Raw genomic sequence first — 15,142 nt, forward strand, 5'->3', positions numbered from 1 at the left:
GTTAATGGACACTTTGACCCTACCAGATAGTCCTGGGGCACTCCGATAGTTGGAGTTAGGCAGATCTAAATCTAAATTTAGAAACCTCCTGTGAAAAGGAATGAGGACCCTATACTTTAGAGAACACAGTGTGTCTATTATAGGGTCACCTTATCACACATATACACAATATGTAGTGACTTGGAGCACCCTTACCCAGAACAATAAGCCCTGAAGTCCAAACTTTTTGTTATACAAAGTATACAAGGGAGGGATGATCACAGGGGGGGAAAATGCAAAAAAAAACAAAAAAAAACTGGCCCAGCGGGAATGTCTCACCCACATTACCCTCCATCCAGTGCACAGCTCACCTACCCTGTCCAAATTTAATGAGCCACTGGCAGAAAGCAGCTCTTAAACTCCAAGCTTGGTTTACTATGAGATCTTCAAGGGTCACAAATGCTCTTGAGTGTCCTTAGCCTCCTGTTTGCAAGTACTCCTACATCACTGAGCTGTAATTCACAACTACAGGGCCAGGCACACTTACTGGATGCAATATGTCTGCTCTCCAATATATGCAGCAGGGCCCCAATGCCCCAGGTGGGAACTTCTTGCAGTTTAGGGGACTTCTAATGACACTAATCCAGTCTTCTGTGAATGTGTCTTCATTTCAATGTTATCTGATTAACCACTTCTGGAGCACAATTTAGATGTGCAGCCCTCATCAACTCATACTACCACTTGGAGGGGCTCTTCAGTTGTGAGTGTTGGCCCCTCTTTTGAAAATACAAACCTAATGGAACCATTTTTTTGTGCATCCCCCTCTGCCCATCTGACCCAATGCCACCTGTACAAATTGTCTCAATACTATACAGTCTACAGTGCCTTTAAAAAGTCTTCACTCTCTTAGAAGTTTTCACTTTTGACTGTCATAGAACACTGAATCACAGCGGGTTTAACTTGGCTTTTTCTTGTCTCGCGGGACCTGAAATTATCTCCAAGAAAGTCTCGTCCCAGGATTTCCTTTTATAATAGAGAGAAATATTTATATACACACACACACACATATATACACAGTATGTGTGCACACACACACAGAACCCTTTGCAGAGTGATTTTGGAACATTTAATAATAATAATACATTTTATTTATATAGCGCCTTTCCCAAGCTCAAGGCACTTACAGAATATAAGAAAGAATGACAGGGTCTACAGTATATAGCATTGTACAAATCAAATAAATAAAGAAGATTAAGACAGTAAATTCAGAGAAAAGCCTAACAGTCACCATAATTGATGGTCTCATACACACACACAGGTTACATGAGCATCTCGACTGAGAGGTAAACTGAGAGAAGGGTAATAAAGTCAAGTAGAGTTAAACACCTTCCTGAACAGATGAGTTTTGAGTTGTTTTTTAAAAGAATTCATGGAGTCAGCTGACCTGATTAATTTCGACAGGTCATTCCAGAGTCTGGACGCTATACAGCTGAAGGCCCTGCTGTCACCTATGGAGTGTAGATTAGTGGGGGGCACAACAAGATTACCAGAATCGGAGGACCTTAGTGGGCGGGCAGGCACATAGTGATGGATTAGGTCACTGATGTAGTTTAGCGCAAGGTTATTTAAGGCTTTGTAGGTTATTAGTAGGATTTTATATTCGATTCTGTAAGACACGGGGAGCCAGTGAAGACAGAGCAGGATGGGTGTGATGTGCTCGCTGCTTCTGGTTCGAGTGAGGACTCTTGCAGCCAAGTTTTGAATAAGATGGAGCTGTGACATAAGATTAGAAGGGGCACCTGCCAACAGCGACTTACAATAATCTATGCAGGATGTGATAAAAAAATGTACATAAAAGAAATCCATGATATTGTGCAAGACGATGACTAGTGAGGGAGGCCACCAAGAGGTCCATAAGACATCTGAAAGAGTGACAAGTCACATTGGGTGAGACTGCAACTGTGCCCGAGTACTTCTTTAGTCGCTGCCTTATGGGAGACTAGCAGACATGTGAGTCACATGTGAGACTCTGAAGTCAGATAGAAGAAGGTTCAATGGTCTGATGAGACCAAATTTAAGCTATTTCGTCACCAAACTAACTGCCATGCTTGAACACTGCACATTATCACAAACACACCATCCCCGCCGTGAAGCACGGTGGTTGCAGCATCATGCTGTGAGGATGCTTACAAAGGCCCTATTAGGCACTGTGAGGTCAAAATGGAATGCAGCAAACCTTTGAGAAATCTAGAACCTAAAACCTAAGAGACAATTTGCTTTCCATTAAGGCAACAACCCTAAACATAAAGCCAAAGGTACACAGGATTGGGTTCAAAACAACAATGTGAATATCCTGGCTTAGCCACGTCACTGTTCAGATTTCAATCCAAGTGAGAATTTGTGACTGGACTTGACAAAGGTTGCTCACTCATCATCTTCATGCAACTAGAAAAGCTTACAAAGAAAAATGGAGAACAATGGCAGTGTGGAGATGTGCAAAGATGATAGAGACAGTGAGAGAGACCTGTGCAGAAAGAACAGAAAGAGTGTCATGGCTGCCAAAGGTGCATCTCCTGAATCCAGACTTGAAGGAGGTGAGTTCTTTATGTGATCAGTTATTTTGTGTTTCACTGTTGTAACCAATTTAGACCATTTTGCAGAGGTCCCTTTTAACTTTAACATCTAACAGTCCTAGTAAAATCCACTGTGATTCAATGTTGAAATTTTCCAAGTGGGGAAGACTTCTGATAGGCACCGCTTAGACAGTATGTGTGTATAGACAGTGCAGCCATCAGTAACACACACACACACACATACTCAATACTGTATGTTGCGTATCTCAGTGACTTTGTAAGCCCACCCATACTCACATGTATATTAAGTACATCTTTTTGCCCTCTGTCATGCATGCACACACATGTTCGTACATATGTCACAGTTATTAGTCACACACATGCACAGATAAACACATTCACACATGGGTGGTTTCACTCATGCAAACACGTCTTACAAGATGCAGCTCACAGACAGACACACGTACAATCTGGCAGGCAGGGCTCAGTCACCTGCCTGGTGCAAGTGACACTGTCACAGCAAACGGCTGGGCTGGTTAGAACAGCACAGCAGGTGGCACAGAAGTACTTACTCAATCTTGCAGTGGGTGCAGGAAGAGGGGATCTCTTTTTGGCCAGGGCCATCTCCGACACACTGGTGTATGAGGGCGGTGAGTTCACCAGTGGGGAGTCATGTGGGTAGGCCTGTGCCACTGGTGGGTAAGGGGGATACTGTGGCTGGCAGAAGCCCCCAGCTACAGCAGAGATTGATCTAGGAGTCCAGGCTATGGCTGGCTCCTCCAGATGCCCATTTGAGGGGATGGTATCAGACCCTGGCCTTTGAGTCCCACGGTCACCAGGGCTTTTGAACCTGCCATTCTGCAAAGGCATCAGAGGAAGTGCAACCGGGAGGACAGCTGGAGTGTGCATTGGCATCATCACAGGGCCAGCAGGGGGCAGAGGAGAGTATACGGACATGGGCGGCCAGGTGGCAGGGTTCGGAGGCAGGCCAGGAGGCGGTGGAGACAGAGGAATCTGTCGGGCCTTGCGAGGTGGGCTGCCAACACTGGGCAGTGAGGGTGATGAAGCAGAAGGAAAAGAAGTGGAGAGCAGTGAGGCAGCAGGTGCACCTGAATCCGCCATGTCCCGCTCATAGGAAGAAGAGCGCGAAGAAGAGGAGGAGGTGGCCTTGGCGTAAGAGGGTGGTGGGGCAGATCCTGTTTTGAAAATGCTGTACTCGGGTGGGGGTGAGGGACACTTAGAAGGAGACGATGAAACTTTGATCTGAAGGGTGGTCACTAAAAAGACAAACAGCGAACAGAGAAAGAAGAAATCAAAAATGAGTGGGTGAAAAGAAAAACAGGAGAGGAGAGGTGACAGTCAACGCAGCTAAAGAGCCTGAGATACAGAACAACAAACACCTCCCCCCCCATCCCTGAACACAGCCCTCAGCTGCCAGGAAACATGCCCTGCTTTTCCACCCCACCAGTATCTATCTCCCAATGCACTGCCCACCCCCACTTCAGCTTCCCACCTCAATCAACTGTCCCCATCCTGAATGTCTCACTGCTCACCTGACGTGGAAGCCCGTCGATCCCTCTCCATCTGCGCCTGAAACTGCTGCTGCTGCTCCATCATCTGCCTGTAGGGTAGCAAAGGATAGGGGTGAACGGACCACCAGAGGCAGGCCCAAAACAGCAAGGGCTGAGACTCAACTCCACTCCCTCCAAAGAGTCCTAAGTGGGCTTGTGATCATTTGCTTTTCCGATAAGCCGGTCTTGTAAAATCTGCCATCCACTGCTGGTGACTTTAACAATACCATTTAGTGCCAAACCAAATTACAACAAAAGAAGAACAGAATGACAGGACATGCTTCCAGCCTACATTATTGGTGAGGCAGACATCCCTCTAATAAGGCCTGCACTGGACTTGACAAAAGGCCAACAGAGGCCTGACCTCACCAGGCTCCCGATAAAAGTGGCCTTCCTCTCATATCCAGCGTGACACAAGAATACCAGCCTATATGGCAATGTAAATCAAAGGCAGCTCCAACCACATTAGGCATATTCAAGCAGCAAGAGCTGTAGTCGGTAGGGTCCGAAAAAGCCCACTGTCTGCTGGACATTGGCAAGACAGTCACATGACCAGATGTATCCCTTATTCTGGCAAGCAAGATGACCCCCAGCCCATGTCTCTTACCGCCTTTGTACTTCAATATCATCTGAAGAAGGTCCATTCTGGACTTGACGCTGGACAACTGGACCTGAAATACAGAGAAGAAAAAGCTGCTCTCATTATCAAATCCGACAGTCCCGAGTAACACACAACGCCAGCTTGACGTGGACCTGTCTTTGAGCACACAACATGTCTCACATCACCCGACCGGAGTGTGGCCCAGCAGGCTTTCTGGTCAAGCTTTAAACCTTGTCGTGCAGGCTTGTCTGAGGATCATCCTTCAAGCTCTTCTCAGATGTGTGAGACTACCCCAGGCCGAGAGTGAGTGGAAGTGCTTTTTGGGACTGCCTGCTTCTGATGCCACTGAATAAAAGAGGCCAATGGCACACAAAAAAGGAAAAGAAACAAAAAATTCTCCTTAGGGGAGCAGTACAGGGGGATACTTTAAAGTGACACATGTCACGTGACAGGCCTGAAGTCTGGCCAAGCTGAACAGAAGTGCAGTGTATGCTGGGAAAGTTGGAACACAGAGTATCTGATATAGTTTAGGATATGAGCTATAAGTCCCAGAGAAGCAACCTTAAGGTTGGCACGAGAAGAGCTGATATTTTTGCTTATGATATCTGCAACAATTTCTGGGTATACTTGGATGAGCTAAAGTTCTGAAAACAAAGACAGCCTGAGCCAACGAGCAGCCTGCCATTGCAGCCCTGAGGATGAAACATACAGGGGGCAGTATGAACAGTGAGACAGGCGTAGTTACATAACTGATTTTGACATTTCTTTCTATCCCCATCTAGAAAACGGCCCAAGAGGTCAGTTGGTACCTTTCATAGTAGGTGTCTGATAACACCATAAAACGCTCCTCCTTCTCCCCCTAATTTCTTCCCCTTGATACATTAACAACGGAGGTTCTGTTTCTTTATTAACTGATTCCAAACAAAACTGTTACCGAGGTGTTTTATGGCTGGCAATATACAAATGTGTAATTGTCTTTTCAACTTTCAAGATGGCAGATCCAATATAGCAAACCAAATTTTTTCCACATGAAAAAGGTAGGTAGTGTATCTGTGTACTGCCAAGAGATGGACAGATGATTTATTTACTGAGCTAAATAGAGAAAAGTATGTAAAAAAATGAAACCAAAACAAATCAAAATAAACGTAGCTACCAAATCCTAACAAGAGACAAGAATCGAAGTCGAGAAAAAAAAACAGCCAAAGAGGTCAAACCAAGCAAATCTTGTGAGAAGCACAATAACAAAAGGTTTCTTTTTTATTTAGGAGGTTTGTATCCATAGACAGGATAACGAAAGAAGCCTCCATCTGACCTTTTACCCTGTCGCACTGATTACCCATGGGTCACGACCCCAGAAGCCACACCCCCAGCAATGAGGAATGCAGGTGCCAGTGACGGCTCTCATAAAAAGCGACGATGGATGAACCTAAAAAGTAACGTTCAAGACGCAGAACATACCAAGTGAATACATGTAAAACCTAATCATAACAATCAGGGGGCAGTACTTATTTTTGTTTTAGAAGTTCGACGACTATTTCATTGAAATGGTTCTTTTGTCAAATGTTTGTACCTTCACACCACCCCAAAAAAATGTTCAAAATGAGTTTTACTTGTCACTTGGGGTCCCTTCACGATACCACCCACTTTACACCCCTGCTCGCAATGTCTCCAAAGGTTTGCTTCAGTCCTGATGGTTAAGCTCATTCCACACATTCCTCTGATGCCCACAGATGTGCCTTTTGATCTGAAGTGACTGCAATATCCAGTGCCATGGCTGTAAATGAGGCCCCAGGAGCGCGTTCCCCTTGGTCCACTACATGTTGCTTTCTCCAGAGTGGGCACACCAAGACATTTATACATTTACTCACAGGAATGGAAAAACAAAAATATTGTACGGCATATCGCAAACAATTATATTAATTAATTAGCCATATTGCAATAACACATTTATGTACTTAGTATAGAATTTTTAAATTAAATATCACTGAATTAATATGGAAATATTATTTAATTCTCACAATTCCACAAATGTTGATGTTCCAGAAATAAAAAGCCTGAGCAACGGTGTTTAGTTTACGCTAGTAAAAAATCATAATAACTTTGTACTTTAGGGCAGGGGTCCTCAATCACGGTCCTGGAGGGCCGCAGTGGCTGCAGGTTTTTGCTCCAACCCAATTGCTTAATAAGAAGCTCTTACTGCTCAAGTGACACTTTTGCTTCACTTTAGTTGTCTCGCTCGTTACGATTTTGAACCCTTATTGCTTATTTTAGTCTTAAACAGCCGTATTCTCGGTTTTTAATTGCTCCTAATTAGCAATAACATGTAATGACAAAAGAGAGCAGCATTTCTCCTTTTAGCTTGTTACCATTTACACCTCTGTGTGTATTTATCATGCACTATTGAGTTTAATTAAATACATGGAAGGAAAGTGAAGAGAAAAAAGTGAAGGACTGAGAAGTACTCCTCCATTTTAGCCTTCAAATCATTTGGATGGTATCTTTAGAAAGGAGAAGAAAATCTAGGATATGAGAAGGCCCTGACATGGCAGAGTTAAAGCACTAACAAGCCATGAAATTAAATTATTGATAAGAATTGCTTTCTAATTAAGCAACTGGGTTAAAACAAAAACCTGCAGCCACTATGGCCCTCCAGGACTGTGATTGAGGACCCCTGCTCTAGGGGATGCTAACGAGTCCCTCCTGAAACCAAAAAAGAAGCTAAAGATATTAAAATAACTATACATGAGACTGAACTGTAACACAAATAAAAGAAGGGGGTTCAGAGAAAGTTAATCAAAAGCTAAAAACGAGAAAACAAAACACCCTGAGGCCTTTCTGAGCTCTTTTGTACTCATCCAACCAACAATGCCCTCTGAGCCACAGCACACCATCCTGGTGGTCCAAACAGCCCCCAAAGGCAGGCCCTTGGAAGACCTTCTGGATTCGTAGATGATACTTTGAAGCTCTGAGGTGTACAGCTGTAAGTTAGCAATTTTAAATTTCCACCCTGTTGTTATTTTTCATTGTTGTTATGGTGACATTAGAGTCACAAACACATTAGTATTAGATTTTTGATATTTCTATTTTGTTTGGAGATGTTATTCATTTTTTTTGTTTGCTTTGATTTCTTCTCTGTTTTCCAAGATTTTCAATAGGCGCTGCCACTTTGTTGCCATGTATGTGGGGTGCCGCTGGACCACGTGCAGCACACTTATGCAGTATGTGACATCAGACCAGGCAGGCAGTGGGGTGTAATGGTTAAGACGTTGGACTGCAAATCCTGAAGTTGTGGTGTTCAAATTCCACTACTGACACCATGTCACCGTAAGCAAGTCACTACACCTTGCTGTGTTTCCACAGGAAGAGCAAAAGTATTGTAAGCAATTGTATCTGAAATGTTGCCTTGGATGAAAGTGTCAGCTGAATAATAAGTGATAATAAAGATGGCAGCACATATAGCAAAATATTCTTACTCTTTTCTTGTGAACACCAATTAAAAAAAAACAATTAGGAAAAGAATTTATGATTTTGGCCTGGTACTGTGAAGAGAGAATAATAATGAATGCTTACGATTCTCTTGCTATTTGAAAAATGAAAGTCTTTTGAAAACTCTGATTCTCACACAAAAAAAAACAAAAAAACAAACTTTGTTCACTGGCATTTCCATTTCATCCTCCCAAACATCTTAGTATGTGGTGTCCTCTGCTGGCACGCGGGACTTTGCTGATATCAAGAGTCTAGGACAGGGCTACTCAACGGTGGGTGCAGGTTTTCATTCCAACCAGGCCTAGCAGATAATGAAACATGGTATTTAATTACAGTCAAAGTAAAAAGTATGTGAACCCCGAGAAATTTTCTACATTTATGTCTAATTCCCATATAAAACATGGTCGTATCTTCATGTCATTCCCAATAATGAACAAACAGTCTCCAATAACTAAAGATACACAGATTTTCAGATAATTTTTGACCATATTGAATAAATCATTCAAACTGTGAAACTGAAGGTTGGAGAAGGTAAGTGAACCCTAAACTAAATGACTTTTTAAAAAGCTCATTGCAGTCAGAATTATGCACACCTGGAGTCCATTTAATGAAACGAGTTCAGTGGTGTGGCATAGAATTACTCTGACTGATAAAAAACACTGTAAAGCTTGAGTTTGAGCTTATGACAAGACGACTAGCCAGATGGGAATCACGCCTTGCACAGAAGAGCTGTCTGAAGAGCTACGATTGACAATTGTTAATCTACATAAGGCTGGAAAGGGTTACAAAGTCACCTCAAAGATCGTAGATATTCATCAGTCTGCTGTTAGGTAAGTTATCTCTAAATGGAGACCATTTGGTATTGTGGCTACTCTGCCTAGAAGTGGGTGCCCTGCCAAGATGACCCCAACAGCACAATGCAAAGTCAGCAATGAGGTAAAGAAGAACCCTAAGGTGACAACAAAGGACTTGAAGAAGTCATTAGAACTGGCTAACATCTCTGTTGATAAGTCAACTAAACGTAAAACATTGAACAAGAAAGGAGTCCATGGCAGGACACCAAGAAGGAAGCCACTGCTTTCTAAAAAGAACATTGCTGAAGAGCACTTGGACACTCCACAACGGTACTGGGAAAATGTTTTGTGGAGTGATGAAACCAAAATTGAACTATTTGAGAGGAACAAGCAGAACTTAATTTGGCGTTAAAAGGGCCCTGCATATCAACATCAAAACATCATCCCTACAGTAAAGTATGGTGGAGGGAACATCATGATTTAGGCCTGCTTTGCTGCACCAGGGTCTGGACAGCTTGCCATCATTTAGGGGAAAATAAATTCACAAGTTTATCAACATTCTCCAGGATAATGTGAGGGTGTCTGTCCGTTAACTTAAGATCAGAAGAGGCTGGGTGATGCAACAGGACAATGACCCCAAACATCGCAGCAAATCCACAGCACAATGACTTCAGAAGAACAAACTCTGCCTTTTGGAGTGGCCCAGTCAGTGACCAGATCTCAATTCTATTGAGATGCTGTGGAATGACTTGAAGAGAGCCATTACACAGAAGACAACCAAAGAATAGGGAAGAGTTAGGGCAGTTCTGCAGGGAAGAAGGGGCCAACATTCCCCCCACACGATGTGCAGGTCTGATCTGCAGTTACAGGAAGTGCCTGGTTGAGGTCACTGCTGCCAAAGGAGGGTCAACCAGTTATTAAATCCCAAGGTTCACTTACTTTTTCCACTACCACTGTGAAAGTTGAATGCATTTGTAAAATAAAGACATTAAAGAGTAGAAGTTTTTGTGTGTTGTTGGCTTAAGCTCATTGTGTATATCAGTACCTGTGACTTAGATGAAGATCAGATCACTTTTTATGACCAATTCATGCAGTAAATCCGATCATTTCAAAGGGTTCACATACTTTTTACTTTGACTTTAGCTGGCTTGGTGTGCTTTCATTCTTCTAAGATAAGACTTTGTCACTTTGTAGATTTTTCATTTTCAGAGACCATAATTCATTTTTCGTGGTTCAGAACAGATTTGTACTTAGTTGTCCCTTCCTTCTCCCTCATTTATTTCAAAACCTTGTATTAACACAGATACTCCATGATGCACATACGCAGGCGTAAATGGAAGAATGGTCGCTGCAGCGTTGGTGGTTTCTTTGCCATTTGCACCTCACTATTAATCGATGACTGGTTACAAAAACTGGCAATAATTAATAGTTAAATGCAGCTGTTTAAAACTAAAATAGACAATTAAGATTTTTGAATTACAGCTAAAACTAAGCCCAAAAACATATTGCTTTAGGAGTAAATACATGAGTTCTAAATAAAAATTTGGTTAAAGCAAAAACTTGCAATCTCTGCGGACCTGCAGGCCTGGAGTTGAGTACCCCGGTGTAGGAGTTTAGTGCCTACAGAGCGACCCCTACTGGACACAAATGATGAGGTTACATGGACTTCCTTCAAGCCTGCTCAGAAAGAAGTGGGATTTTTATGGCGGCGCTGTATTTAGAGTCACAAAATGCATTCTTAATGCCTCTAGTTTGCTTTTTACTTTCACATAAGAAAATGACAAAGAATCCTGAACTGCTTTTTGTGCGGACCAAGTAGGAAATCAACAGCAAACCAACATTTCTCTCAAAATGCCGAGCAGAAATTCATGTGAACACGTGGGACGTGGGAAGGTGAGCCTCTGATAATTCCCGCAGCCTGTAAATGCAACATTGAGGCCCTAAAATCCACGACTCAAAAAGAGAAAATAGGTTTAATATGGGAAGCCTCCATAGCTAAGCCAAAAATAACAAATCTGCTTACATAATAAACACATACTGTACACTACACAGGACACATAATAACACCTCGCAAAACAGCTCATCATAGCGACTGCAACAATTTCTTTCTTGTGTAGCCCAAAATCACACAAGGAAGGCCTCAGTGGGCTTCAACAGGCCCTGTTTTTGTCAGCCCCACGCTAGACCTCCCAGCCTTGACTCCCAAAGAATCCTATCATGCTGGATAATCCACTTCCTATGAACTAACACACGACACTTCCCAAAGCAGCGCACAACATCCCATCATAAACACAGCAGGAATGGCACTTCACAAATGAGCTCTTTGAAACGCTAGAACAATCTGGACAAGAACAGACCACTCATCCCAACAAAAATCGCCAGGCCTATCCACTTAATTCTCCCAAAATAACATCAAGCCGAGTTCTCTGCAAACAGAACAACACACAACACTCCATGAGAACGGCACACATGTGAAACCACGCAGGACACAACAGTCCACAAACAAACACCTCAGTGAAGGTAACAACTCCTCACAAACCAGCCAACCAAACAGGAGAGCCAAAGCCCCACAAGACAACAGCCAACAGCTGACAAACCAGCGGATTTCACTTTTAAAATGAAGTCTACAACACAATAAAGGGTGCAGAAGGTGAAAGGCTGTGAATACAATACAATACAATACATCCATCCATTATCCTAACTACAGGGTCACAGGGGTCTGCTGGAGCCAATCCCAGCCAACACAGGGCGCAAGACAGGAAACAAACTCTGGGCAGGGCGCCAGCCCACCGCAGGGCACACACATACACCAAGTACACACTAGGGACAATTTAGGATCGCCAATGCACCTAACCTGCATGTCTACGGACTGTGGGAGGAAACCAGAGTACCCGGAGGAAACCCACTCAGACACAGGGAGAACATGCAAACTCCACGCAGGGAGGACCCGAAAAGCAAACCCGGGTCTCCTAACTGAGAGACAGCAGTGCTACCCACTGCGCCACCCACCAATACAATACAATTTATTTTTTGTTTAGCCCAAAATCACACAAGAAGTGCCGCAGTGGTCTTTAACAGGTCCTGCCTTTTGACAGCCCCCCAGCCTTGACTGTCTAAGAAGACAAGGAAAAAACTCCCAAAAAACAGTAGTAGGGAAAAAAAAATGGAAGAAACCTCAGGAAAGGCAGTTCAAAGAGAGACCCCTGTCCAGGTAGGTTGGGCTGTGCAGTGGGTGTCAAAAAGAAGGGGGTCAATACAATACAATACAATACACAGAACAGAACATATCCTCAATACAATATAACAGTAAAATGAAAATATTACACGTGCAGAGCAGAATTTAACAGTTGTGGAGCCGACCCGGACACAGACAGGCGGACATGTTGTTAAAATATCACCACACGTTTATTATACAATTATTATTTACAATAATGGTCACTAAGACCCCAGCCAATGGTCACTCAGACCTCAGTCACGTGCACAAACCCCAAAACAATCACAGTCCTGGCCACAATGCCTTTCTTCGGGCCACCTCCACAGCTCTCCTGAGCTTCGTCCTTCTTCCACCCGACTCTAGCCTCGAATGAATGGAGACGGCCCCTTTTATTCCGTACCCGGATGAGCACCAGGTGTTCCCGGCATTCCTCCTCTACCCACGCCCCAGCGTGGCGGAAGTGCCGGCTGTCCTCCCAGCAGCTCTCCGGGTAACATCCAAAATCTTCCCCCCAGCACTTCCTGGTGTGGTGGAAGTGCTGGGGTAACAGGTCCCCAAGGCATTGGGGCGCCTCCTGGCGGTGACCACTGGCCCCTACAGGGTAGGGCTTCCATGCCCTCGACCCGTGGCCCCCAGAGCAACCCGGAAGGCAAACCCCACTTGATCCACGGTGGGCACAGACCCACATCCGGTCCCTCATGACGTCCCGGCCGGGTCATGGCCCCTGGCATCCCTGACACAGTAGATGATATCACATAATAGGATTTGAATTTGTTCAGAGTCCTGGAGACCTCGGCCATCAAGCTGCCTCCCCCTATTGGCCATTTCACAGCTGAGACAGCCAATCCGATGAAAGGACCCCTCTACCCCACGATTCCTGCGATCCTCCATTAGAGATGACTTTACCTCAGGCAGGTCAAACAATACTCACTGGATCCACTGCTTCTTCTCACCATACAGGACACCACTAGCAGTGACACAGTATCCAGGACACAGCACACGTAACACTTCATACCCAACAATCAACAGAGCCCACTAAATACTTCCTAAACAATACATAACACCTCACAGACCAGCCCACCATTCAGGACGGTTAATGCCCCACAAAACCAACACCCCACAGGAATGAAAAATCAAAAAAGACATCTCCTAAATATCATTTTGGTTTCTCCTAAACAACAATGAGACCAAAAAGAAGTACAATGGAGACATAATCTTTTGTCACATGCTTCTCAAGTTTTTCTGCTGTGAAAAAATTCCCCACAAGTGTCTCCTCTTGAGGTTCAGCAGAGATCTCAACTAAGTCACACAATGGGCTCCAAGTAGTGTCTTCACATTTTGTTTGTAATTCAACAGTATTTGCATTGTGTGCTCAGTAATGAAATGTATGGACAGTTGTTTGTTGTAATAAAACTCTTTTCTATGATTGCGAAACTTGGTAGTCCTCACTTCTGAATATTATTAATTTATATTGCTGCGCTCCAATTCGATCACAGCCATGCTGGAAGAAAAGGCAGGCAGTCTGCCAAAGTGGCTAAGACTTTGGACTTCAAACCCTGAGGTTATGGGTTCAAATCCCCCTACTGACACCACGTGAACATGAGCAGGTCACTTCATCTGCCTGTGCAGAGAAAACAAGAGAAATGTAACCAATCCTATCTCAAATGCTATAAGTCGCCCTGGATAAATGCATCAGGCCCATGATAGGTGAAGAGCGATTAAAACAAGACCATACTTTTTCAAACCAAAGTCTCAATTTTACCTCAGCTGTATCTTGTGTCTCCTTTTTGTCTAAAACTATTTGCCCTAAAGAATTTTAGGAGAAACATCTGTGACAAAGTTGATTCTTAAATGAAACACAAATGGGACGCTCCTTTAAGTCTCACGAGCCATCAAAGCTCTACCTTGGAGCAGTAGGGGACACGGCACAGACCATCACACATGTACAACAACACGTCACCATTCAACACGCCATACGGGACACCCGGCGCTTTACAAACCACAAAGGATACACAACACCATGCAAAGCTCTTCACAAGAACACCCCACACATGCATTACAGTTACCTCTCTAAAAAGTACCACAACTGCCCACAGAAATTAGGATGAAGGACTTCTCAACTCTTGGCTAACTCGTGTTGTAGAGCTGACATGCTCATGAAAGTCGACTCGAGTTTAGGCTCAGATGCTCAGAGGACCCTTAGGGCTGATACGTGGATTACACAGACATTGCAGAATCCACTTCTGAAGCCCAGACGTGCCCCATGAAAATGAGGAGGGCACCATCCAAGGGCTCTGAGTCCTGGGTGTGTTGCACACTCATGATGCCAAGTCTGACATTGGCTGCTGCAAGCTAATTCAGGAAACTGTGCCAAGACATCAGAGGCGGCAGCGATCCAAACTCCTTCAAACTTACTTAAACCATTTCAAGCGGAGACAACGAGCAGTAAAATGGCCACAGAGACGACGAGTCGCACCCTCAGCCCAGAGCCCCACTTCCCTTTCTTCAGCGGTTACCTACAGGACATCCTGCACAGGACGACGCAGCTGCAGTGGCACAGGCAGAAGCAGTGACAGATCCACTCCCGGCTGACCATAGTCCAAAAGGCCTGAGTGTGCTCCGGCCTCGTCATCCAGGACCCCCACCTCCCTCGCCTCTCCGGTTTCACTGGTGTAATCGACACAGCAGACAGCCATCGCAGCAGCAGAGTGTCCTGTTCTCATTGAATATTCCATGAGAACCTCCCTGTGTCTTCTAGCCATCCTTCATCTGATCCTGTCCTTACTTTTAATGCACCCCCGCTTATTTCATATAGTGCCATTCCTGAAGGACGTCACCACTAAGATTGTGGAATGCTTAAAGTATCACAATAATTTGGGTTATGATCATCAAGATCACTCCTCACTGATCAATGCTTTCTTCTC

At 44.2% G+C, this 15,142-nt stretch overlaps 2 protein-coding genes across 7 annotated transcripts in view; one reads left to right on the forward strand and one right to left on the reverse strand.

Moving 5' to 3' along the window:
* Positions 1–6,101, forward strand: part of degs2 (delta(4)-desaturase, sphingolipid 2) — a 39,020-nt gene extending 32,919 nt beyond the window's left edge. The window contains exon 4 of the transcript XR_005631306.1: positions 5,990–6,101. The gene's annotated coding sequence lies outside the window, so the exon portion shown is untranslated. The remainder of the gene's footprint in view (positions 1–5,989) is intronic.
* LOC120518819 (ena/VASP-like protein) overlaps positions 1–15,142 on the reverse strand; it is a 146,373-nt gene that overhangs the window by 6,960 nt on the left and 124,271 nt on the right. For 4 of the 6 annotated variants that reach the window (XM_039741807.1, XM_039741805.1, XM_039741804.1 and 1 more), the window contains exons 4-6: positions 4,731–4,794; positions 4,106–4,173; positions 3,125–3,829 (exon numbers count right to left, since the gene is read on the reverse strand). In XM_039741807.1, coding sequence (XP_039597741.1) covers positions 3,125–3,829; positions 4,106–4,173; positions 4,731–4,794 — 837 coding nt within the window. The remainder of the gene's footprint in view (positions 1–3,124; positions 3,830–4,105; positions 4,174–4,730; positions 4,795–15,142) is intronic. The other 2 variants (XM_039741808.1, XM_039741809.1) reach the window with 2 other exon arrangements.

This window comes from Polypterus senegalus, chromosome 18 (assembly GCF_016835505.1).
Source record: "Polypterus senegalus isolate Bchr_013 chromosome 18, ASM1683550v1, whole genome shotgun sequence".
In the NCBI taxonomy this organism is placed as follows: Eukaryota; Metazoa; Chordata; class Cladistia; order Polypteriformes; family Polypteridae; genus Polypterus; species Polypterus senegalus.